General features: G+C 45.3%; 1 protein-coding gene across 13 annotated transcripts in view; it reads right to left on the bottom strand.

Annotated features, from left to right (window-relative positions):
- USP6NL (USP6 N-terminal like) overlaps positions 1–25,845 on the bottom strand; it is a 218,658-nt gene that overhangs the window by 103,567 nt on the left and 89,246 nt on the right. Inside the window, exon 1 of one of the 13 annotated variants that reach the window (XM_053256557.1) lies at positions 24,470–24,548. The exons of 11 other annotated variants lie outside the window; for them this stretch is intronic. Coding sequence is in view for 1 of the 2 variants with exons in the window: in XM_053256550.1 (XP_053112525.1) it covers positions 13,946–14,006 (61 nt within the window). In the remaining variant the exon portion in view is untranslated. Of the gene's footprint in view, positions 1–13,945; positions 14,408–24,469; positions 24,549–25,845 lie in introns of those variants that run through there. One more of the 13 variants, XM_053256550.1, reaches the window with a different exon arrangement.

Raw genomic sequence — 25,845 nt, 5'->3', positions numbered from 1 at the left:
TAAAAATCATCAAACTATTAAAACTATTAATGCATGAAGCGGCACAGGTTAGATCAATGGCTTTCCACCTGTGTTTCCAGGATCCTTCGGGGTTCCTTGGAAGGTCCTCAAGGGTTGCCTTTGTGAGAAGACAAAACTCCCCCTGTGGTGCTCAGCTGTACGGCAGCTCAGTGCATTAGGAAGGACTCATGGTGTGAGTCAGGTGACAGCTACTGTATTTACCCAAATCAAAAGATGACTCTGAAGTTAGGATGACCCCCTTTAAAAATAGTGGTTAAGTATCTGCATCTATTCAAAAGATACGGGACTCTGAATCTAAAACAGCTTCTTGATTTCTAACATCAAAAACTGGGAGGGTGGGGGCTAGTCTTGGATTAAGGTAAATACAGCAGGCTCAAAAGGCCTGATCTGTGCCCTGCGTGAGCTGAAAAAGTGTCCTACAATCCTCTGCAATGCACAGGGACTCTGTGGCTAACATGCTAGGATTGCTTGAAAGACAAGGTAACCTGGAACAAGTTCCTCTGAGGGGAGGGCATTCAGAAAGGTGTGTATATATACTTTTGTATTACTACTACTACTACTACTACTACTACATTTATATCCCACTCTTCCTCCAAGGAGCCCAGAGCGGTGTACTACATACTTGAGTTTCTCCTCACAACAACCCTGTGAAGTAGGTTAGGCTGAGAGAGAAGTGACTGGCCCAGAGTCACCCAGCTAGTCTCATGGCTGAATGGGGATTTGAACTCGGGTCTCCCCGGTCCTAGTCCTGCACTCTAGCCACTACACCACGCTGGCTCCATATTTCCTCCCCTTCTTTGGGGACAGCTACAAGTCCAAGCTCAATATCTATAGTTGAAACTGTGAGTCAGAATTCTTGCTTCGCTCATTTTAGCCGGGCATTTTATTTCTTTCTCAACCGACAGGCTCCCTATCTTTTCATAAAAGTGTGGTTTATTCTAAACCTCTTCTTGGTTACTGAGAAGGCAAGCTTATTGTTAATGTTATTCTTAACCGTCTCAACTAAGATCCACGCTGAGATATTAACTGCGCCCCAAAATTGCAAAACAAACCAGATCTGATTCATAAAGTGTGAAGAGCAGAAGTCATTTGAACAGCTAAAGAAACTCCTGTTGCTTTGCTTTCACCCTCGGGACACGTAATGAACATGGAGAATGCTGTGGGCAGCGGGGTGGGGGTGGGGAGACCATAGGTCATGTCAGGAAAAGCAGCAGGGGTGAGTAAAATCAATTAACAGAAGTAATGGCTTGACACCTCAGGGAAGAAGATGTGGCAGAGTAAATGGAGTAGAGAGGGATGATAAGGCATCAGGCACCAATATGGTATTGTGATTATCGACAGAGGCTAATGAAAGAGAAAGAGCGAGAGAATATGTTCAAAGAATGACATCAAGAAAAGGCAAAGAAGTGGATGATGCACTAGGACCTGGCAACTGGAAACCAATGGGCCAAATATGGCCCCATGAGGTACACTACTTTCCTGCCTCCCTACCCCTAGAGTTTCCATCTTGGAGAAGAATGGCATCTGTGACAATGGGGCTTGGCAGGAGTGGGTGTGGGGCAAGGAAGAGAAAGGGGCTCTTTGGCTGTCCGCCCTAAATTCCATTATCAAAGAGGACCTGCTCTGTTGACCTTCGCATTTTATATTTCTCTCCAGGAAGCTCAGAGCAGCATACATGTAGCTGTCCCATTTTGACCTCCCAACAGCTCCGTGAGGTAGGTTAGGCTGAGAATAACTGACTTGTCCAATCCCAGCATTAGACTTTGTGCCTGAAAGGGGACATGAACAAAGGTCTCTCTAGTCCAAGTCCAACAGGCTGGTTCACATAAAGACAGCAGGATGCAAGTGTTGAGCACGTATACACTATCGCATGCGTGTAAATGTCCAGAACTGGGTGGTTCCACTCTGACTTAAAAGTTGCAGAGGGCAATGCTTAGTGGAAACTGCATTTGCACAAATTTAAGTCAGCAGAATTGCCCTGATCTTCCTTGTCTCCACACTTGTGGGTTTGCACCTGCGCAGTATCCTCATATCAAAATGACTGACAGCTCCAAACAGCATTCCAAACCCACCTTCCATGTGTGTTATATGCTTTAGTACTCCTCAATCTCTTTCCAATCGCCAGTGATGATCCCTGAGTATTCACATGTCCCACCCACCTCCCCACTTGGGGTGTTGTGGAAGAACTTGATGTATTTAATGAATATATCTATATTAAATCACTTACCATGTATTACGTGATTTGGGTTAAACTGCCTTAGTACAGGTGGTCCTCATTATCCGCAGTGTCAGCACCCACGTTCATTATTCATGGATACGAACATACAGAAAATTTGTCTGTCCGTGGTTCTTGGGTAGCTGGAAATGACCTCCAAGGTAATTTCCAGTCACCATTTTGTTGAACAGAGCCATTTTGTGGCTCTTTCTTTATTTTATTTTTTAAAAATCCCCTGCAGCTTTCACAAAAAAACCCAGCAGAATTGTTGGGCTTGGGTGGCATTGCTGGACAGCTGGGGACCTGGAGAGCATAGCATGGTATATCATTTCACTTATTTCTGCCTCCTCCCTGCTTTTTTGCCCCCGAGGAACCTAAACCCTCAATTCCTATTGCCTCAAGGTCTCGTTATCTGCGATTTCTTTATCTGAGGTTGTAGCCAAGAACGGTACCCCGCTTGATAATGAGGGCCACCTGTATTGTGTTTTCTGGGAAGCTTCCACAGCTTCTCAAAGACTATTGTCTTCAGGGCAGTTGTCAAGAGACTGAGGAGTAACAGCATTCAACCACCAATACTAACAGACGCTGAAGGCAGGGTTGGAACATTGCTTGTAACTGTCAATCACTCCAATATGAGGCTAACATACAAGATATAAGCCCACAAATGTGAATGCACGAAGATCATCAGGTACAGGTAAGCAACCTATTTACACACACATAGCAGTGCGGACAACAATCCTCTATTGCTTGCTATTGCTGGGCAATACGTGGGCACCACACAGACTATGCATATCTCAAATTGCTTCAAACATTAAAGGAATGTGAACACTCCATATAATAAAGCAAGGAGAGGAGACAATTCTCTATTATTCACATGGCACATCAGTCACCAAAGTAATCTATGCATGACTGTGATGCAAACATATATTTAGCAACCGGGAGGCTGAGATATCAAATACGTAAAGATTTGAACGATGTCTTTTCACGATGAAATGCTCTTTTCATATTGAATGCTAGAAGCGCTTTTCTCTAGTAAAGAAAAGTTTATTTCATTTTACTGGAATAAGCGAACCCATGATTCAACACTTTTACTAACAACATGTCCTGTTCTTCTTTGTATCTTTCTTGTCATTATGCTGCTGCACAAAGTGTTAATTCCAGAGTAATAACTATTTACCTTTACCCAAAACTCTGTTTGCTTACTGCAGAGCAAGGTTAACTGGAATGCTTTCAGTCAACAAGCTGATCATGCAGATGGAGACGGCTGGAGGAAGTCAAGTTAAAAACTGCTTTAGAAAATGATGGGGTGAGTGAACAGGGAGGAAATGAAACATGCCTAACACCCGCCAGCAGTTTTGTTGTCTGCCCTTCAGGCAGTGGAAAGTTCAGAGCATTTTTTTCCTAAGGTCAATTTCCTTCAATAAAGTATTTCCAATTATGGGCAGATGAGAAGATGGAGAAGGGAGGGATGCAACACAGGCAATGATGTTCCCAAAGAAAGATCTGTGCTTCTCTTGGTGTTGGGGGGCTCTGAAGTTGGAGCTAGGAACCTCAGGGCCCAGTGCCTGGAACCAAGTGCTTATGCCTCAAAAGGTATTCCTGGCATGACTAGTCCAGTCGTATCATTAATTCAGATAGCAAGCAAGCTGTTTTCTGGCACCAAGAATACCTGATTATCCATTTCTGGGTTTATACCTGCACCTGCATCTTGTACATATATCAGTCCACGTCAAAAGGAGACAACTATGTGAAAAACAAGTATTACACATGGATCTCAGGGACCATATGTGCAAGAGCGCATGGTGGTGGGAGCTCTCCCACATCCAATGCCTTTGGTTGTACATCTGGTGCAGGGGTGTAGCGAGCTTCCGGGGGCCGGGGGACAAAGTGCAGGTGGAGGGGGGCTCCATCGTGCCCCAGTGCTCCAAACCACACCCCCTGTGTCTGACATCAGATATAAGGGGGTGGGGCAACCAACCCTGGGGCAACCCCTCCATCTAAACAGCATGCATCCATTGCCCATCTCCTGCCCCCAGCCCTTCCCAATGGTCCTCTCTCTCTGCCTTCCCCCCACAGCAGCAGCGACAACCCCCTGGCACACCTGTTAGCCGGCCAGCCCACAGCAAGTTGCCGCCTGCCTTTTCTCCCCGCAAGTACAGAGTAGCATAAGCCATGCCACGTCTTCCAGCTCCACACATGGACTGTGTCTTCTCCTCCCCCTCCTCCGGGAAGAGATGCAAATCCCCAAGAAGCCCAGGGTGGTAATCATGCTGCCCCCCACCCCAGGGATGTGAGTGGGACACACAGGCATGCACCAGCAGAAGTGACCAGGCCAGGGCCGCCGCAGCCATTAAAGCAAGCTGCCACCATCGGTGGGCGGGTGCCCTTTCCCCTCACTTCTTTGCCGGAAGAGCTTCTCAGCTACTGCGCCCTGCCCATCGCCCTCCACTCCAACTGCTGCTGGTTACTCCTTGCCTGCCCTGACTTAGTTGCTGCTGCTGCTTCTGAGTGGGATGTGGGCAGCAGCAGCAGTAAGCGGTGAGGAGAGCAAGCAAAGGGGCCACTCTTGCAGGCAGACACACATGCACCCGAGCCTTGTGGGGCCCCCAATTCTTTGGGCCTGGGGACATTTGTCCCCCCTTGTCCAATGAACACTACGCCCATGATCTGGTGGTTGATCTGCAAATTCAGCCATAATCTGATTGCAACCGTGCTTATGGAAGGGTCCATCACCACCATCTTTTTCCTCTCCGGACAATCACTTATTTGCCAGGGGCAAGGGAGAACTCACACATTTGCCTGCATTCCAAGACTTTTGGACTGAAATGATCACCTCTACAAGGTGACCGAGATCTAATCGTAAATGGTAAAGTTTAGATCAATAGCGCAAATTTCTATATATAATTCTCTAAGACGAACCCATTGCTAATCCCATGCATGGCAGCTCTCGCGAGAGTCTGTGAGCAAGCTGCCGGGAGGGGGAGAGGAAAGCGGTGGTGGGCAGGGGAGAAAGCAGTGGGTGGCTGCAAAAAAAAGGTGAACAGGTGGGCGGTGAAGAGAGGAAGCAGCGGGCAGTGGCAGCAGCTGGCTGGGCGGAGAAAGAGGAGACAGCTGAGCAGGCGGCAGAGAGGGCGGTGCAGCCTCCTTCTCTGGGCCCGCCTGCCGTCCAAATGGCAGGATGAATGGGCCCCAGTGCAACCTCACACCTGCAGCTGCCAGGCGAACGTGGGGGGGGGGGTGAACAGCTGAGTGACAAGTGGGTGGGGGGATGAACGGGTGAGCGGTGAACGGGGAGGGGGAGAACGGGGGCTGAGTGCACTAGTGCACAGATGGTCTGCACGAGATCAGCCAGTACTGAATTAAAATGAGTACGATGATAGTTTCACTAAAATAAAAGAGACTTATTTCAAAGTAGGATTTAGATAGATTTATGTTTTTGAGCTATTTAAGCACTGGGTTTTATAGACAGCACACGTGCCAAGTCCACAATGAAACAGCCCCCTCTTCCATTCTTTCTCTTGCTTTACAACGGGGGATGTCAGGAGCTCAGTAACTTTGGTTTCACTCCAGTAATGACAGCGGAACAATGAATTGTACTGTTTAGCTTATAAGTATCTGCACTGATGCTTGAATATAAAACTTAATACAGAAGACTATTCTTCCATGCAAAATATACATCAAAGGACATGGCTTATTTATAAAATATATTACAATCATTCTCCGCTTTCAAAGTAAAAAGATAAGGAGGTGATTCTCAAGATTGCCCAAAAGCAGGCTAAGGGAGTCTAGCCCGCTTTGTGGTGACCGTATGCCGTAACGGGAGCCGCGTGGCTCCTGGCAGCAAACTGCCCAGAGTACACCTCCCCTTAACCTCAGCATTTTGCTCGTGTGTCGCCACAGCACGCGGTGACACACGAGTAGACCCCCGACTGGGAGGCTGCAAGCAGCCTCCCGGGCTCGGGGGTCTCTCCAGGATGCCCCACGCACTTGCGCGAGGCATCCTGGAACTTCCAGGGGCCACACAGCCCCCGATCCCCACAGCCCCCGCCAGCTCTGTGACGGAGCCGGCAGTCGTGTGGGCGGCCAATCCGGCCACCCAGGGCTGCGTGGGCAATCGTCTGTGGGGACAGCGGACTAAGCCCGCTCTCCCCACAGACCTCATTTCGGTGAGTCTCACTGATCGTGAGACTCGCCTCAAATAATAACCAAAATAATAAAGCAATCAATAATCAATTAAAACAGCAACCATAGTAAAACGGCAGCCTCAGCCAAAGATAGAAAATATAAATCTTAAGGCAATCTCTAGAGGAAGTTTTAAGGATCAGCACTGCAGCAACATTAAATAATGAGATCCAGCAGCTAGCAAACGCCTCCCAACACACATTTTTAAGAAGTCTTTCTTTGATGGCAAAACAGCTGGAATATTGGCAAAACACTGCTGTGCCAAAGCAGGGTTGCTGCCAAGGAGAAGCCCTTCGCTGTGCCCAGAGACATGTAGCCCACTTAAATGAGGGGAGAAAGGAATCCACAACTTATCTCAACGAACAGCATGGCACATGGCTACAGTCACTGCAGCAGCCCAATTGCCCTCCCACCTGCTTCTCCTCTTCCCACAGAAGGTCTGGCAATACAACGTATGACATGCTATCATGGCGATGATAAGGGTCACTGAAGTGGACTAAAGCCACTTCAGCCACTGAGGTGGACTGGGGCAGGGGAGGGAAATCCACACCATGATGATGATGATGATGATGATGATGATGATGATGACATTTATATCCTGCTCTTCCTCCAAGGAGCCCAGAGAGGTGTACTACATACTTGAGTTTCTCCTTCACAACAACCCCGTGAAGTAGGTTAGGCTGAGAGATAAGTGACTGGCCCAGAGTCACCCAGCAAGTCTCGTGGCTGAATGGGGATTTGAACTTGGGTCTCCCCAGTCCTAGTCCAGCACTCTAACCACTACACCGTGCTAACCATGCTGGCTGACATTGCGTCCCTTGTGTTCTATTGCTACATGTTTCTGGGCTGGGCTGGGCTGGGCAGGGGGAAAGCGGAGACAATGAAGATGCGATGGCTGCTCTTTTAGGTAAATACCACCAAAAGTATTGCATGCACCATAACATCTAGTTCTAGACTAAGATACAGGGGACCCAGGCTAGGATTAGGCAACTGGCAGGTCAAAAAGATTCATTTGACTGGTCAAATACTGTCAAGTGATTTGATAGAGGGCGGAACTGTAGCTCAGTGATAGAGCACATGCTTTGCATGCAGAAGGCCTCGGGTTCAGTTCCAGCCATCTCCATGTAGGGCTGGGAGACATTCCTGCCTGAAACCTTGGAGAGCTGCTGCCAGTCAGTAGAGACCAGGACTGCTCAACTCTGGCCCTCCTGCAGAGGTTGGCCTACAACTCCCAGACTCCCTGACTATTGGCCACTGTGGCTGGGGATTATGGGAGTTGTAGTTCAAAGCAGCTTTGGGGTCAAAGTTGAGCAAGCCTGGTATAGACAATGCTGAGCTAGATGGACCAATGGTCTGACTCGGTAGAAGGCAGTTTCCTATGATCTTGATGGCTGAGTAGTTGTAAAGCATTGACTTTTTTAGAATGAGAGTCTTTAGTTATCAATAGGTTTGTGTTAATTATAAAAACAAATGAGTTTTTGATCCCATATTATGTAGGGGTTCTCACAACCCATATCTTTTTCACTCTTTCCCATCTCTTCCCCTTCTCTTCTTCAGAGTCCATCATTTTCTGAGTACACTCTGTTGTTGCATTCTTTTTCATGCCATAAGCTCTGCAGGGTCGGGAATGATTTTTCAAGGTGTACAAAGTCTCAGAGCTGGTAGAATTACAGAAATAATGGTTTTGCTGGAGAAAGGAAGCAGAGGTTAAGATTCAGCCTGCTAGCTTTTGATGCAGAATGGCAGAATAATTCAGGCTTCAACCTGTTACTTTGTATTTCCTGAATACTTACAGCCAGAGGGAGTCTGTGTCAATTGCGGAGATGGTCCATCTTTTGGGCAAGGGTGCCACAAGCTCAAAGCACGAGATGGCACCACTTTGGTGCAAAAGGCCAGCTAAAATGTGTGTGCACAGCCCTTGTTTCTGGAAAGTTCTGGAAGTAAACCTCACCATATTTAATAAAGCTAACTCCGAAGTAAAAGGCTGCAATGCTATAAGTAAGCTCTATGGGACATTAGTTTATTTCTTAAGATCGGGCTATTTGTCTGATACTGCTTAGTGTGATTTACAGAGATAGTCAACCAACATTTTTAAATTGTTCTAACCATCAACTACTAATCACGATGTGGAAATATATGATATACAAAATGAGAAGCTTGATTTAAATCAATTTAAATCAGTTACTTTTCTTGATTTAAAAATCAAGAAAACACAAATGAAAGGTTTGTCCAGATTCACAGCAAAACAAAACAAAAACACCTCAATGTTTTACAACTTTAACTTAAAATTTGTAACAAATATTTAGAATACACAACCCTTTCATTCACATATTTTTGAAAGTGTTTTTTTTTTTTTTAAAGCATAGATTTATAACAAGATTTGGTATTTTGGTCTTCTTTTTCCTAGATGTGTGGAACAGTAATAAAGTCTGACATGCTCCATAGCTTTTGATGACCTGCTACATTTATCACGAAAATCATCATACATTCACGGACAGGAAATAATCCTCCTTATTTTTGGCAATCATCAGCATAAGCTTTCTTGCAAGCCACTTTGACAGTTTAATATTATGTTAATCCAGCCTCACATGAGAATTATTAAAAGCAGCAAGAAGTGAACGGAAATTAAAATGGGTATTAGGAAAAGTGGGGGAAATTCCATTCTAACTTATAAAAAATGATTTACACATTTCTAGATTTAAAATTAATCAGTTTTCAAAGAGCTAGATCTAGGCCTTGAAGTCAAGTATTAAATGTTCTGTTAACACTTTCTTTTTTAACTTGCAAGTCTGGACCTATGAGGAGATTGCAGCTGTGGTACCACCACCATTTGCCATTTAAGGTTTTGTTTCTCTTGAGAAGAAAAGAGGAAAGCATGGAAGGACAAATTAGACAGAATCAGAAGAGGGAATTGAACAAGGCAGAGCTTTTGACAAACAGCAGCACGCAAGATTACTCATGGATACAGCCATTAAAAAGGTGTAGGAGCCCTCTCATGGGAACATAGGAAGCTGCCTTATACTGAGTCAGACCTTTGGTCCATCTAGCTTGGTATTGCCTACACTGATTGGCAGCAGATCTCCAGAGCTTCAGACGGGACTCTTTCCCAGCCCTACCTGGAGATGCCATGGATTGAATCTTCTGCAGATGCTTTACATGGAGCCACAACCCCATCCCCCATAAGATCCCTCCTCTTCCCACACAACCTAAAAGAGGATAACTGGTCATGTGGTAGCAAGCATGACTTGTCCCCTTAGCTAAGAAGGGTCTGCCCTGGTTGCATAGGAATGGGAGACTAGAAGTGTGAGCACTGTAAGATATACCCTTTAGGGGGTGCAGCCGCTCTGGGAAGAACAGAAGGTTTCAAGTTCCCTCCCTGGCAGCATCTCCAAGATAGGGCTGAAAGAGATTCCTGCCTGCAACCTTGGAGAAGCTGCTGCCAGTCTGTGTAGACAATACTGAGCTAGAGAGACCTATGGTCTGATGCAGTATATGGCCGCTTCCTACATTCCTAACCCTTGAACAACTATGCTGGATCAGACAAGAAGTCCATCTAGTCCACCATCTCATTGTGGCCAAGCAACCAGGTGCCTCTTGGAACCCCAGAAGCAGGATCTGAAGGCAATTACCCTGCCCCACTTTTGTTCCCCCGCAACTGGTATTCAGTGGCATACTGCCTCTGAACATGAAGGCTCCACTCAGTCATTATTATGACTAATAACTGTTGATAGATCTATCCTCTATGAATTTATCTAATCCTTTCCAAAGCAACTGGATCCATAAACTAATAATCATGAAGAGGTGCCATCCTCTGCATTTGGTCACCAAAGAGACAGAAGGAGAAAGGCAGGCATGTACAGTAGAATAAATAGCAGTTCGTCTTAAATGTCAGGGTTAAAGATGGATCCTGGGTCTGAAAGGTTGAAAACTATTTCTCTTTCTTTCTTAACTTCTTTCTTCCTTCAAAACATTGTCAGTATACATAAGAGATATTGGACTAACTCGAAAAGTCCAGACCAAAATGCAGCTGCTGTCTTGAAAAATACACACAAAAGATCCATAGTCCCCTGCTTAGCAGCTGCATGTAGCTCCTGTAAAAATGAAATACATCATGTCCTCTGGGACTGGGAGCCACAGCATGAGCAAAGGCTTCAGTATGGGTTGCAGCAATTTGTTCTTCTAAAACTATCCCATCGTCAGAGAAAGGTGGCTGAACCGACTTATAAATAGGGGCTAGATACTCCTTTGGCAGCTCACCTATTTTCTTTTAAATAAGTTAGGTGAAACATAAGACGTATTAAAGTGTGTGTTACAATGATTTTTGAAATAAGAGCTAAAATTTAGAAACAGCTGGGGGTTTACTGGGAGATGGTGACTGTCCTGAGTCAGTGCCTGGATGCACTAATGGACTGGAGGAGGGTGAGACTCAAACCGAGCAAGGCAGAAGTACTGTTGGTCGGTGGTTCCTCTGCCCGGGTGAATGATGTTCAGCCTGTTCCAGATGGGGTTGCACTCCCCCTGAAGGGCCAGGTTCGCAGTCTGGGGGTGCTCATCGATCCAGCATTTTCACTAGAGGCTCAAGTGGCCTCTGTGGCTTGGAGCGCCTTTTATCAGCTTTGGCTGATACTCCCAACTGCAACCATATTTGGAAAGAGATAGCTTGGCCACAGTTACTCATGCTCTGGTAACTTCTCACTTAGATTACTGCAATGCATTGTATGCAGGGCTGCCTTTGAAAATCGTCTGGCAACTGCAGTTGTTACAAAATAGGGCTGCAAGATTATGACCTGGGAGCTTTGATCATATTATGCCAATGCTTCACTGGCTCCCAGACCAATTCAAAGGGCTGGTTTTAACCTTTAAAGCTCTAAATGGCTTGGGACTGGGTTACCTGAGAGAGCACCTTGCCCCATATGTCCCTTAAGATCTTCTTTGGATCTTAAGACCTTCTTTGGAGGCCCTGCCAAACAAGGTGAGGTGGGTGGCTATGCAGGAGGGGACCTTTTTGGTAGCTGCACCCAGTTTATAGAGCAGCCTCCCCAGTGAGGTTCGCCTTGCACCATCACTTTGTTCTTTTAGACACCAGGTGAAGTTTTCTGTTCACTCAGGCTTTTTAAAATTTATTGTAAAAGTTTATTTTTAAGGTTTTTTGTTGTGGGGTTGTGTGTGTGTGTGTGTGTGTGTGTGTGTGTGATGATTTCTGAGTTTGGTGTGTTGCGTTTTTAGCAGATGTTTTAGTGTTGTGTTGTGTTGTGAGCCACCCAGAGAACAATTTCTTATGGGGCGGCTAAAAAATTACATTATTATTACATTATTTATTTATTATTATTAGATGCCCTGGGCTCACATAGCTAGTAGGCACATCATTTGCATTTGAAAGGAGAGAAAACTGGATGGACCCATCAGTAGGTATTATCAAAAGAATGATAAACATTGTTTGGGAATCATATTGTTACTTCCGTCAGGAACAGACACTGAGCCTAGACACACGTTCAGCCTGCTCAAGGCAGCCATGGGAAACTATCAGCCCATGCTGACTTGAGCAGTGTCATGCCCATGACAGAGATAAACATACTCTCCTACACAAAAGCTGCCTGTGCTCTCCTAGTTGCATCCACGAATGAATGCTTATACTTAAAAATGTGCTAGCTGACACATACATACACCTTTCCTCTGCATCAGCTTGGCTGAAACCTACGCAGAGCAGCTTGAAGTCTATAAGGCAGGGGCAGACAAACTTGGCTCTCCAGCTGCTGTTGAACTACAGCTCCTCCGGTCAGTTCCAGCCACAATAAATAAATGGCTGGGGATGATGGGAATTGTAGTTCAACAACAGCTGGAGGGTCCAGTTTGCCCACCAGTGCTGCAAGGTGTTCCTGGTAACCAATTCACTGCATTCTGGTAATGGGGGGGGCAAAGGTTCAAAACCCCAAACCCTGAAATGGGTCAGCCAACAGAACTGTTGCTACAGGATACTCTTGCAAGACTCCTCTTTCTCCTCTAGGTTAACACTGGAGGGGAGCAACACTTCTCAGGAATTAGAACTGGCCCAGGGCCTTCAGTTGCTAACTACTCCTTACACAGGAGATGCAAAGAAGAGGGGCATTGCTCCCAATTGCTCAAAGAAATAATTTACTCTGGCCATAAAGACATTTACAACTGTCAGGTTTACTAACATATGCACTGCCTCTAAGCACAGACATTTTGACACCTTCAATAACATTTAGTGTGTAGCTAAAAGAAGGAATCCTGTAACTTGGTTTTCTTCCTACGATGACTCATTTGGAGCTGCAAGGGTTACCTAGCAAACAGGAAATTATGGATTATGTTTTATTTCTCATCACCGCCTTCAAATTCCATCTTGTTTTCACATTCCACTGCACAACAAAATTCAGCTGGGTAAGCTGCTGACTGCAGGCACTATCCACAGATGTCTGTCTTCTGCAACAGCACATCAAAGGTTCTTACTTTAGACTGCTTACACAACAAGGATCACCACCACCACCGAGGACATAGTCTGAAGACACAAGATAGCTGAAAGACTGCTGGAGCTAAACAGGTCTGGCTCTGGCCAGTGTGTGGATGGGAGATTGCCTAGGAACCCAACATATACCAACTCAAGGTCTGTAGGACAGAAGTGTAATTTTAAAAAAAAAGTATATTCCTGTCAGAGAATCCCTAACAGAGAATTTATCAGTGGTCTTCCTAAAAATTTAGTTAATTATTCTTTATTTATTTAACATATTTATATTCTGCCCAAAGCTCACATCTCTGGGCAGTTTACAAAAACTTGCTTAATTTTATGCAACACCAATATACAAAATGGTTTATACAGAAATGTAAGCAAGAAAAAGACAAGTTCTTGCTTCTGTGTTAAGATTAACCACGGCATTATACTGAAAATAAAAGTACTGCTTGCCACCAAAAAAACCCCATGTAATTAAACAAATGTACATGAACATTTTAGTTTGATTTCTAAACCACCCAACGACAAGAAAAGATTAATGCAGCTCTCCAAACACACACACCAACTTCCCATTCTAGCTGAAACCTGGCCACAAAAGTCATCCTTTCCTAACAAGAGTTTTATAGAGCTTTACAAAGTATGCACGGTTACAGGAATAAATCATGATGCCACAAAGATATGCTATTTTAAAAATCCTGGAAGTTATTGAAATATTTGCTGCACTTTTAAAATCATATTTCAAACTTTTTAAAAAATCCGATTTCACTTTTGCAGTCAGTAGTAATGGAATAGAGTTACGTTTCCCAGTTTTTCAATGTGAGAAACAAGAGTGAAGCAATTCTAAAGTATTATGGATTATTTACCTAAAAGGTCAACTTGCACTTTCATCAATTAGAAGTACATTTACTTGAAAGCCAGACAATTATTTTAAGGAAAATTCATTTGAAGTCTATTTCTTTAGGGCTGGGATATTAAATGCTGTTAGTGTACCAAAATGTCCATAATCTCTTACAAACCCTTAAGATCAACAACAAAAAAGTGTGTAACCAAAAGTAATTTACCCTTCTTCCAGGTTTTTTTTCTTGTCCCATCATGAATGCTAGTTACAGCTTTGGTCCTCATTGAGCGAAATCCTTTATTCCCAGATCACCTCATCGTAAGCAGTAATAGAACGCCAGTCGTGTTCACACAACTAGAAAGCTTGAGGCAGAAGGGTGAAAGCACATCTTTTTCCTTTGCTTCAAACGGGAGCTTCAGATAACCCAACCAGTACCAATTCACATCTTTACATATTTTAACAGGAAGCTGAGAGTGGCCACAACACTGACTACAGTCTTCAAACAATGATGCTATTTGTTTAAAGCAAGTGTCTTTCAGGAGACATGCAAGTATTCTCCACTCCAGCCTACACTCCCAGCATTCCAAGCCATAAGAAGCCAGAAGATTTCAATAAACAGTTTCACAAAACACAGATGAAGCATATCAAGGACAGCAACAATGTTCCTAGCAGAGAACACCAAGTGGCATTTTGCTTGGCTACAGAGTATTTTAGTTTAAATTGTTAAATACAAGCATAGATCAGAATGTTCCTGTTCAAAAGTGGTGTTTGCTTGAAACAAGCTTCACTGAGACACAAAACAAGGAGGAATCTAGAAAATTACAGCTCTGTTTTAGTTGGAAATAGGCACACATTCCATGTTTAGCATTCACCCACTGTGTAGGGCTTATTATTTGTATGGGTTGCAACCATTTGACTCTCTTTAAAACACACATCATCAAGAGCTGGCATTTTTAGGCATTAAATGAAAATACAAGTCAACACATTAAAGAAGTTTTGTTAACAATTTCTTTAAAGTAGCACAGCCCAAGTACCATATAAAAACACATCTCTCTCTCTCTCTCTCTCTCTCTCTCTCTCTCTCTCACACACACACACACACACACACACACACACACACACACACACGGGAGCCAACAGTGGTAGAAAATGACAATGCAGCGGTAGGATATGAGCACAGTGGTTTTTTCTTTTTAAAGTGTGGTTGTGTTAGTGGTCTGTAAAACATAGGCTGAAGGTTTGAATTTAGACCCTGGTGGTCCACCAAGTGTCCATCTCTGAAGTATAACATCTGTGATCATACATGATCATTACGGGCAGCTTCTTATACCGGTTAAGAACAGATTACTCTTACCAAGTCTATTGCTTTGTTCAAAATGTCTTAAGTCAATGCCAACCAAAAAATGTGGGGGTTTCAAATGCAGGTAATTTTTCTAACTTTTTGGTCATTCATACATTAGATAAAGCCTAGGCCATTGTTCACCTGATCCTTTACACCAGAATGAAATGGGTTAATGAAAAGAAGCCCAACATCCTGGGATTACTGACTGTCTTTTATTTCATGTCACTTCAGTCTTCACTGCTTTAATATTTTAACAAGTTGCTCTAGTAAGAACTAATCTACCTACTTTCTGTTCACTATCCCTACAACTGGACTAAATTTGGTCCAAATCGCTTAGGTTCACAAGTGAACCTAAGTGATGTCGTCCACCCAAATTCACAATGGTGGAGGTGAAAAATGTTTACGGCACCTTAAACATTTTTCACCTCCACCATTGTGAATTGGGGTGGACGACATCATCACGAACTATACTGTTGAGGTGTTGCTGTGGGATTGGAGAGCTGGTCTTGTGGTAGCAAACATGACTTGTCCCCTTAGCTAAGCAGGGTCCACCCTGGTTGCATATGAAAGGGAGACTATAAGTGTGAGCACTGGAAGATATTCCCCTTAAGGGGATGGAGCTGCTCTGGGAAGAGCAGAAGGTTTCAAGTTCCCTCCCTGGCAGCATCTCCAAGATAGGGCTGAGAATGATTCCTGCCTGCAACCTTGGAGAAGCTGCTGCTAGTCTGTGAAGACAATACTGAGCTAGATAGACCAATGGTCTGACTCAGTATATGGCAACTTCCTATGTTCCTATGTCACTCACTACAACTGTACCAAATTAGGTTCAAATGGGTTAGACAGTCCACAAGTTAGCACACTTGTGCCTCAAATGTTCACGCTTCCACCACCTTAAACAGGAGTGGATGACATCAACACAAACTACACCATTTGAGCCGTCCCTATGTGTCCCTACAGCTGTACCAAATTTGGTTCAAATTTAGGCAGTTCACAACGTTAGCCCAGTTACGCCTTAAACATTTACGCATCCACCATCTTAAACTGGAGTGGATTACATCATCAAAAACTATGCCGCTGAAGTGTCCCTTTGTGTCTCTACAACTGTACCCAATTTGGTTCATATTGATCCAGGCACTGTGAAGTTGATAGGGAGATACACAAACACATGGACACACACATGGAATGCCGAGTGATCTCCTAAGCCTACTTAAAGTAGGCTAACAAAATCAGAACATGAAATTAATTCAATGTCCCGATCTCAGGAAAGATGAGAGCACAAACCAGTCCTCCACCAGAGGCACTCTTATACCTTTGGACTTCTGGGCTGATGTCCAAGGCCTCCACACCCCCTGGGGGCCCCCAAATTCTCAAAAAATAAAAATCCCAAATATATAGGATGGGAATATGTTGAGTTGTGTGGTGAAATGTTTCTGCTAATGCATATTGACACATATACCTGTTTTATACTCTTACATTCTTTTGAGTTCAGTTGCTGTTTGTGCTCTCAAGAACCCACGTGTTAAAAATACTGCGTGTTTCAGTGTGTGTGTGGGGGGGGAGAGAGAGAGAGAGGGAGGATGCTTAACTTGCAGCCAGGAGAGGGGGGCCTCCAAAGGCCTTTAGCTCCAGGCTCCAAAATTACATAAGTGTACCTCTGTAGTCCACAATGCTGCAATATATCAATGGGTTAACGGTGAACGTGCACAAACCATCCTGGCTCCGCCAACACACACATTTGTCTACATATTTCCTGTTTCCATATTCATGTCTAAACATTCACAAAATCACCCTTCTATCTTTTCCTTCCAATGTACATATGATAAACAAGCTGGAACAATTTTGTAAACCTACCTATCTTCCTGTTTGGTTATCTTCCATAGTTCTGAGGTTCTCATAGGTTCTTAAGATGGGCTATAACCAAGGTGATGTAATCATACCAATAGCCCGTGGACTCGTCATGCTGAACTACCAGTACACACACATTTTAAAAATACAAATACATAACACACATAAAATTACAAAGAAGACACAAAGTGTGAATCTGTATAGTGGTTCCCAAGCAAACATGTGTTGATATATTTAGCTTCCTTTAAGACAGGGGTTCCTAACAGGGGGTAATAGTACTCCTGGGGGTGCTTCGAGACCTTCTGCCTCCCCATGCTGGGTCCGCTGCAGAAGGGGAGCAAGGGGGATAAAGACCCTCTTCCTCTCCTCCTGAATGGCTGCCTATGTGCTGAAGCTCAGTGTAGTTCTCCTCAGCCTGACTGGCAGGCTTCAGAAAGTTAGGACTAAGTACTCCCATTGAAATGTAATGGCACAAGTACATTTGATGCAATAATTTCAATAAGAACGCTTATGAGTAACTCAGTAGGGATGTAAAGGAACCAGAGTCCATGCACTCGTTCAGAACCAAACCAGTGCCATGGGGAGGGGAGCGAGGAGTGCGGAGCTGGAGCCCCCCCCCCCGCTTTTTAAAAGGAGAGCAGGCCCTTACTACGGAAGTGCACGAACAGGTCTGGAGGCCCTTTTACGGGCCTCCGAACCAGTTCAAACGTTGCCCGGCTCGAGGGTTCAATGGGGGGGTGGCTTTAAGGGTGGGGGAGGATGCACTTACCCCACCCCTGCTGCGTTTTCCCTGCTGGTGCACGTCTCACTAGAAGCCCTTCGGGGCGGCAGCGCACCTCCCTGCTGCCCCGCTCCGACGTTATCCGGAAGTAACCAGAAGTAGCAGCTGCGACTGCGTGCATCGCTAGAGCGCACATTGGGTGCGTGTGCGTGACGTATGTGACGTATGCGCAGTCGCAGCCGCTACTTCTGGGTATGTCCGAATAACATCAGAGCAGGGTGGCAGGGAGGTACACTGACGCCCCCACGGGCTTCTAGTGAGACATGCACTGGTGGGGGAAATGCAGCTGGGGGGGGGAAGTGCATCCTCCCTCGCCCTTAAAGCCACCACCTCCCTGCCGCTTCCGTGCACATCCCTAGCCCTTACCTGCTCTCCGCCATCACATGCAACTTCCTGCTGCTGTGGTGTTTCTCCCAAGAACCTGTGCACAGCGCTGGGACACACATGGTATTCATGCATGCACGGGCGCCATTGGCGTGGTCAGCATGGTGTAGCTGACCATGCAAATGGCACCCACATGTGCACAAACGCCATGTACATCCCGGTGCCGCACGCAGGCTCTTGGGACAAGTGCTTGGGACAACACAGCTCCTTCTTTTGGTCAGAACTGAGAACAAACTTGGTCTGGAAAGCTTTTATAGGGATCAGGAAGCATCATCTTTTCTGCTCCGGACTACTGGAGGTAAGAGTTCTCCTTGCTGGGCTGGCCAGTTTCCCCACAGTTCTCTCTTTTGGCAGCAACTGTAGGATGATGCCCAAGCTCAGTCCGTGCCCACTATCCCTCAGATTCAGGACCCACTGTAGTCCTAACATTAAGCCCTTCTGACCCCAAACATGGGAGATACCAGTGGCAAGAGCAAGTCATCATCTTGATTTGCAAGCCCTTTCCTAAACTGATTATGGGCTACATGCTGGGTCCAGAATTTGACCCCAGCTGAAAGGGTGATTCTGAAGCTGCTTCAAGAAGCTAAATATACAAATGTGTGTAGTGCAGACTTGAAAGAGGATATAAGAATGCCAAGAACAACCAGCACAGGCAGGGTAGGTGAAGGGGAGGTGAAGCTGTGTATATAAACAAAGGCACGGCAGAGATTGAGATCTGCCCACAGGGAAGAGAAGGCTCACTTCCATAAAGAATCACATTGCACTAGAGCAGCAGGTTGAGACCTGTGAGAGTTCCTATGCGATCCTGCATATTAGTGTAGACAGTACTGAGCTAGATGGGCCAACAGTCTGACTGTGTATAAGTCAGCTTCCTATGTTCCTATGTGCACTGCAACAGCTTTTTATCGAATTGTCACTTCTAGGTAGTAGTGTCTTTCGTTTTTCTTTATTAAAATAGTTGGGTTTGGGTGGAGCAGCGGGAAATTGCTTGACTAACAAGCAGAAGATTGCTGGTACTATATCGGGCAGCAGCGATACAGGAAGATGCTGAAAGGCGTCATCTCATACTGTGCGAGAGAAGGCAATGGTAAACCCCTCCTGTATTCTACCAAAAGGAAACCACAGGGCTCTGTGGGCGAGATGAGACAAAATCACGTTGACGGCACACTTTACCTTTATGTACCTCATACAGATGTATCAGACAGAAATCCATCAGGTGGATCTCTTGCAAATTGCTACATAGGAAACTGCCTTATACCAAGTCAGACCATTGGTCCATCTAGCTCATTACTGTCTACACTGCCTGGCAGTGACTCTACAAGATTTCAGGGAGGAGAATCTCCCAGTCTTACTTGGAGATGCTGAGGAGTGAAACTGGGGTTGGGGAGCTATTTTGGAGGCTGCTGCCGCACATGTGCACTGGCCATTTGCATGGCCAGGTTATGACCCGGCCACGCAAATGGTCAGCGTACATGCACGGCGGCCTCCAAAATGGCCACAAGTAACCAGGAAAGGGCCGAAATGGCCCCAAAATGGACCAAGCTGGCCCTTTTAAGACTGGCGGGGGGGCCAGCAGTGGAGGGGGGACTGCAAGAGGACACGCACACCCCACCGCAGCACTCCCTCCGAGGGCCTGGCGGCGGTAACAATTTTTTAATGAAAACAAGTCCCTGGCACCCCGCAAACCGGCCCAAACTAGTTCTAAATCGAACTGAGCCCGGCCCCCTTCTGGGGTGCCAGAACCAAGCATGCCCAGTGCAGTTCGAATCCGGTTTGGATACAAACCGGGCAGATCAGCTCTTTTGCACATCCCTAGTCTACAATGACTGGCAGTTGCTCAAGCATGCAGATGATCTTCCACTGAGCTTTCGCCAAAGCAGAATACCTTACAGCACTTGCATGCAATCACCCATATAAATACATACCAAGGCAGACCCTGCTTAGCAAGGGGGTAATTTATGTTCGCTACTGCAAAACCAGCTCTATTCCCCAGAAAATTCTGAAAGTTGCCATAAATGCATTAATTCAGCAAACCCCTGCTGACTAGGCAAAGAGGGGCTCTCCTATCTATAGCATAGGGATATAAACTGTCCCTATTTCCCCTCGTCCTTATTATCAGCCCAAGCCCCTTTGGGACAAGGAACCATCTTCTCATTGCTTTTATTATGTAGAATGCTTCATGAACTTGTTGCTGAAAAGCAACATAATAATATTACATTAATAATGAGGAGGAGAAAAAAGGAATATTCAGATGCTATTCTTAGACCACAGTTTGTCATTCCTGAAAAGGACAAAAACAAAAACTTAAGTTGGGTGTGATGATGGGCTTGTCAGAATCTTGCGGACCAGGTTTGGCTTGTGTGACAGCCTCTCAACCTACTCTCCCTGCAGCAGAGATTAGGTCATCCCTTGCTCTATTTCACCCCCACCCCTCCCCGCCAAGTGGGTGTAGTCTGCATTTGCTCATATTAGCAGTCCATTCTTCTGTCAAGGACATGTAGGAATGAATGGCTCTTTATGAAGTAACCAAGTATCATTTCCTCATTTTGCTTTACACAGATAAATCACCCCTGTGACTACTAGCTGACGTGTCACTTAAAAAAATAATCACAACTCACTACAATCTTTAGAATGTGTACAGAGCCTGATTTATACTTTTATTTATTTAAGAGATATTTAGGTGCTATATAAAGATCTTGGGTGTAGCAGAGTCTACTCAGGGGCCAGCCCTATACGATGGAACCCTCTCCACACAGAGGTCTGTCAAAGCCATCCAGGTCATGCCTGCAGAAGACAAGGAAAGACCTTTTTAGAAATGAGTTCAGCCATTTGATCTAATAGCATGGATCCTAATAACTGCAGCTGGGGTTTATTTATTTATCGTATTTATATACTGCCTGCTATAGATCTCTTCTGCTTGGGCCAACCCTCTTCCCTTTGCAATGAGGCACAGCCTTCTGTGCCCCACTGCAAAAGCACTCTTGGGGTCAGGGAACCTTTGAAAAGGGTGCAAGATACTGTGCAGGGAGTCAGTGGCAACTGCATCACCCCCTCTTTCCGGGGCGAGTGGAAGTGCCCCCCGCTCACGCTACGGTCCCTTTGGATCCAGCCCATTAGCACCACTATGAGTTGTGTGTTTTACTGCACATCATTCATCTTTAATTCTTCAGTTAATGTAGTTATGTAACCCTACATTTATTTTTTTGTTCAGACAGAATTCGCTGCCTTGGTTCTGGAGAAAGCAGGATCATCTTCTTTATATATATATATTTCTTTAAGTCATACCCATTACTAATCCCATGTGTGGCAGCTCTCGCAAGAGTTCGTGAACAGCTGCCTGGATAGCGACAGGGACGGGGGAGAAAACACTGATGGCAGCTGGTGGCGGGCTGGAGGAGGCGGCGGGCTGGCCGGTGGGAGGAAGTGGCTGGTGGGCGGGAGGAAGTGGTGGGCTGGCCAGCCGGCAGGCAGGAAAGAGAAAGCAGCAGCCACAAACTAGAGGCTCAGATGCTCTGTGCCCAGCCCAGCTAGTTTAAAATAAGTTGCCTGGTCCGTTAAAAGTTGTTGCTGTATCAGAAGTACCTGCAAGGTCTCAAACTGTGTCTCTCAGCAGCCAGTCTCTGAGGTCTTACCTCCTGTGTCACCCACATCTTGGCCCATCAGTAAAATGGAGAGATTAAAACCTCTCAGACCAACAGAACCCTCTGGCATGCAATGCCAGGCTGAGCTCTGTCAGCCATATCCTTGGCTGTATAAAACATTTCTTTTTAGGCCAGCCTGGGCAACTTCTCAGACTAGCCAAGCAGTTTCACCTTGACCAACTCCCTTGGCACTCAACTGCAGCCCAGTTCTGGCCATGCTTTCTCCCTCAGGTCCTCTGTGCTATTACAACATGTACCCAACACTGCCCCATCCTAGACTGCTCCCCCTGCCTCTGGTCCATGCCTGAACTGGGCCTCCCTTTTGTAGCTCATCTTGGCCCTTAAGCCAAGGCATAACAGTCCCAGAAAACACACACACACACACACACACACACACACACATCAATTGCTTTCTCTATTTTGCACTGCAGCCTCTAAGCTAAACAGGAGCTTATTGTTAATATGCACCTGGAGAGCATAAAGAACCTTTTATTATTATACATCTAATTCTGGAAAGCAGAGCTTTAAGTATGAATTTCTTCCAATACCAGCTTGTGCCACTGCTTTTTGGAAAAACACAAAGCTTTCTGTACTTACTAAAAAATACATCATCTAGAAATACCACTGTATCTGGGGGGGTGGGGGGGTTTGAAACTGGTCATTGAAAATAGGAATTTGGTGAACTGACAGAATAAAAAACAAAAACAAAGCCATGAGTTATGATCCAGAGGGTTCCTCTACATCAGGCCTGCACAGCTTTGGACTTCCAGCTCTTGTTGAGCTTAGGAACATAAGAACAGCCCTGCTGGATCAGGCCCAAGGCCTATCTAGTCCAGCATCCTGTTTCACACAGTGGCCCACCAGATGCCTCTGAGGAGCCCACAGGCAAGAGGTATGTGCATGCCCTCTCTTCTGCTGTTGGTCCCCTGCAGCTGGTATTGAGAGGCATCTTGCCTCTGAGGCCAGAGATGGCCTACAGCCACCAGACTAGTAGCCATTGATAGACCTTTCCACCATGAATCTGTCTAAGCCCCTTTTAAAGCCATCCAAGCTGGTGGCCATCACCACATCCCATGGCAAAGAATTCCATAGATTAATTATGCGCTGTGTGAAAAAGTACTTCCTCTTGTCAGTCCTAAATTTCCCAACCTTCAGTTTCATGGGGTGGCCTCTGGTTCTAGCGTTGTGAGAGTGGGAGAAAAATTTCTCTCTGTCCACCCTCTCCACTCCATGCATAATTTTATACACCTCGATCATGTCTCCCCTTAGTCGCCTCTTTTCTAAACTAAGGAGCCCCAGATGCTGTAGCCTAGCCTCATAAGGAAGGTGCTCTAGGCCCCTCATCAGTAGTCCCTCTAATTTTTTTCATCTCAGTGTGAAATGAGTTTTGTTCTGGGCTGCAGTATCAAGCACTGTGTGTGCACATGCATTCAGAGTGGGGCCTTCCTGATTCAACCTGAGCGGGATCTAAAATGAACTGAGAGGACATCAGAAAACTTGTGAGTCCACACACGTGCGCACACCTTAGAGGGAACAGTGCCCCTGATCATCTTGGTTGCCCTCTTCTGCACCTTTTCCAATTCTACAATACCCTTCTTAAGATACAGTGACCAAAGCTGAACGCAGTTCTCCAGATGTGGCTGCACCATAGATTTGTATGAAGGTATTATAATATTAGCATTTTTTACCCTTCCTAATGACTCCATGCATGGAATTAGCCTTTTTCACAGCTGCCGCGCACTGTCGATGCTTTCAATGAGTTGTTCACCATGACCCCAAGATCTCTCTCTTCCCCACTTCCTACCTACCTCCATTGTGAATCTGTCCATTTATTCCTATCCTGTTTCCTGTCCTCCAGCCAGTTACCAATCCACACATGAACCTGCCCCCTTATTCCATGACTGCTAAGTTTACTCAAGAGCCTTTGGTGGGGAACTCTGTCAAAAGCTTTTTGGAAGTCCAAGTATACTATGTCAACTGGATCACTTTTATCCACATGCCTGTTGACACTCTCAAAGAACTCTAGAAGGTTAGTGAGGGAAGACTTGCCCTTGCAGAAGCCATGCTGGTTCTCCTTCAGCAAAGCCTTTTCTTCTATATTCTTAACAATTTTGTCCTTAAGTATGCTTTCTATCATATGACCCAGCACTAAAGTTAAGCTGACTGGCCAGTAATTTCCCAGATTCCCCCTGGATCCCTTTTTGAAAATCTTGAACTCCCATCATTCCTAGCTACAGTGGCCAAGAGTCAGGGATGATGAGAATTGTAGTCCAGCATCTGTAGGATGGCCAAAGTTGTATAGCCCTGCTCTACATATACCAGTGAGCTTGAAGACAACCAGTTCGATTGTTGAAAGCAGACCACCATACTGCATTAAGCACTAATTGCAACACATCCCTCGCCTTAAAAAGCATTTTCCATGAGGCACAGCAGACTGCAGTTCAATAACCATTCTTCCGAAATTCCCTTGAGCTTGCAGAACTAGCCATTCTTTGGAACCTAGTCAAGAGTGGTGTGGAAGAACCAATTAGCAATGAGGCTGTGGTTGGCAGTCAGTATGAGGAGGAATGAAAACCTGAACTGGAAGCAAAAGAGAGAGATGGGAAGAACAGATCTACCAGGCAACTGATGTGGGCCCTGTTCAGATAAGAAACAGAGAAATAAACACTTTCCCAAAGATGCAGTAAATCGGTCTTTAAAAGGGGCATATTCACAAGATATGTGAATGCCCTATGGGAAACTTGTGACAATTACCTTGTCAAAACATTTTGGATCCATTTCAGTCTGGATTTGGGCCTGGTGTTGGCACAAAAACTGCCTTGCTCTTCCTGAAGACCACCACTGGCAGGGGAAGAATGAGAGTGTATAACCCTGTACATTCTTGTAGACATCACAATGGCCTTCAACAGCATATCCTTCCAGATAGCCTCACTGGGTTGTGGTTTGGGCAACGGTGTTTTGGTGGTTATGTTTCTCCCTGGAGGACTGATTCCAGAAGGTGGTGCTAAGAGACCACCACTCAGCCACATGGGATTCAAATTATGGGGTCCCATTTTGTCCCATTTGCATAAAGCTGCCAAGCAGTAGGACTGCACATTGAATTGGAACAATAATCAGATCTGATACAGTCCCTGCCAGGACATTTTAAACAAAAACTATTTCAAAGAAAAATGTACCCAATATTGAAAAAATATTTGATGCAATGGTGTATCTCACTGGCATCACATCTAACCTAGCAGAGGATTGGGGAGCTTACTTTTCCTGAAGGTCCGACATTCCCCAAAGACAGCAGCTGTCCAGAAGGTAGTAGCAGCTATTCAAATAGCCACCTTGCCACCTTCCCACCAAGGCAGGCAATGGCATCATGATGTCGTACCCTTTTCCTAAATCATTCCTGGAAGAGGGGGTGCAGGTATAATGGTCACACCCTGTAACTATAGGATACAACCATTTTTTGCTCGCTCCCCAGCAATGGACCAGGTGCAATGTAACAATGTTGATTCCTACCCCGGTGGATTGTAGGGTGAGAAAATAGAGGGAAAGGGAGCAATTTGAATTGCTGCCACTGCTGCTGCCTTACGGCCAAACACCTTATTATGGGAATGCCAGATCTACAGGAAAGGAAAGGCCCCACCCCATCCCAATGCAATGAGCCCATACCAATATATCAGCTCAATGCAACACACACACACACACACACACACACACACACACAGAGATCAAAGCATGATTTGATCATTACTGGGATCAGGTTGATACCAATCCTGATAATAAGCGTGGTGCATAGACCTACTAAGCAAGGTCATCTGAGTATTTGGAGTGAGGTGTCACTAATTATATATATATATATATATATATAGATAGATAGATAGATAGATAGATAGATAGATAGATAGAGAGAGAGAGAGAGTGTGTGTGTGTGTGTGTGTGTGTGTGTGTGTGTGTACAAACACACACTCACACACACTCACACAGAGGAGGAAGAGATAAGGCCTGTTAGCAAGTGTTGGAATTTGTAGCCACATTAGTGATTTAAGGGATATCGGGCAGAGATTTGACCATATACCACTACCCAGCTTTAGCCAAAGAAGGGAATGAAAAAACAAACCAACCAAGAACCATACTACAGC

This window comes from Hemicordylus capensis, chromosome 5 (genome assembly GCF_027244095.1).
Source record: "Hemicordylus capensis ecotype Gifberg chromosome 5, rHemCap1.1.pri, whole genome shotgun sequence".
In the NCBI taxonomy this organism is placed as follows: Eukaryota; Metazoa; Chordata; class Lepidosauria; order Squamata; family Cordylidae; genus Hemicordylus; species Hemicordylus capensis.
Note: the sequence above shows the minus strand (reverse complement) of the source record. Positions and strands in the feature narration are given on the sequence as shown.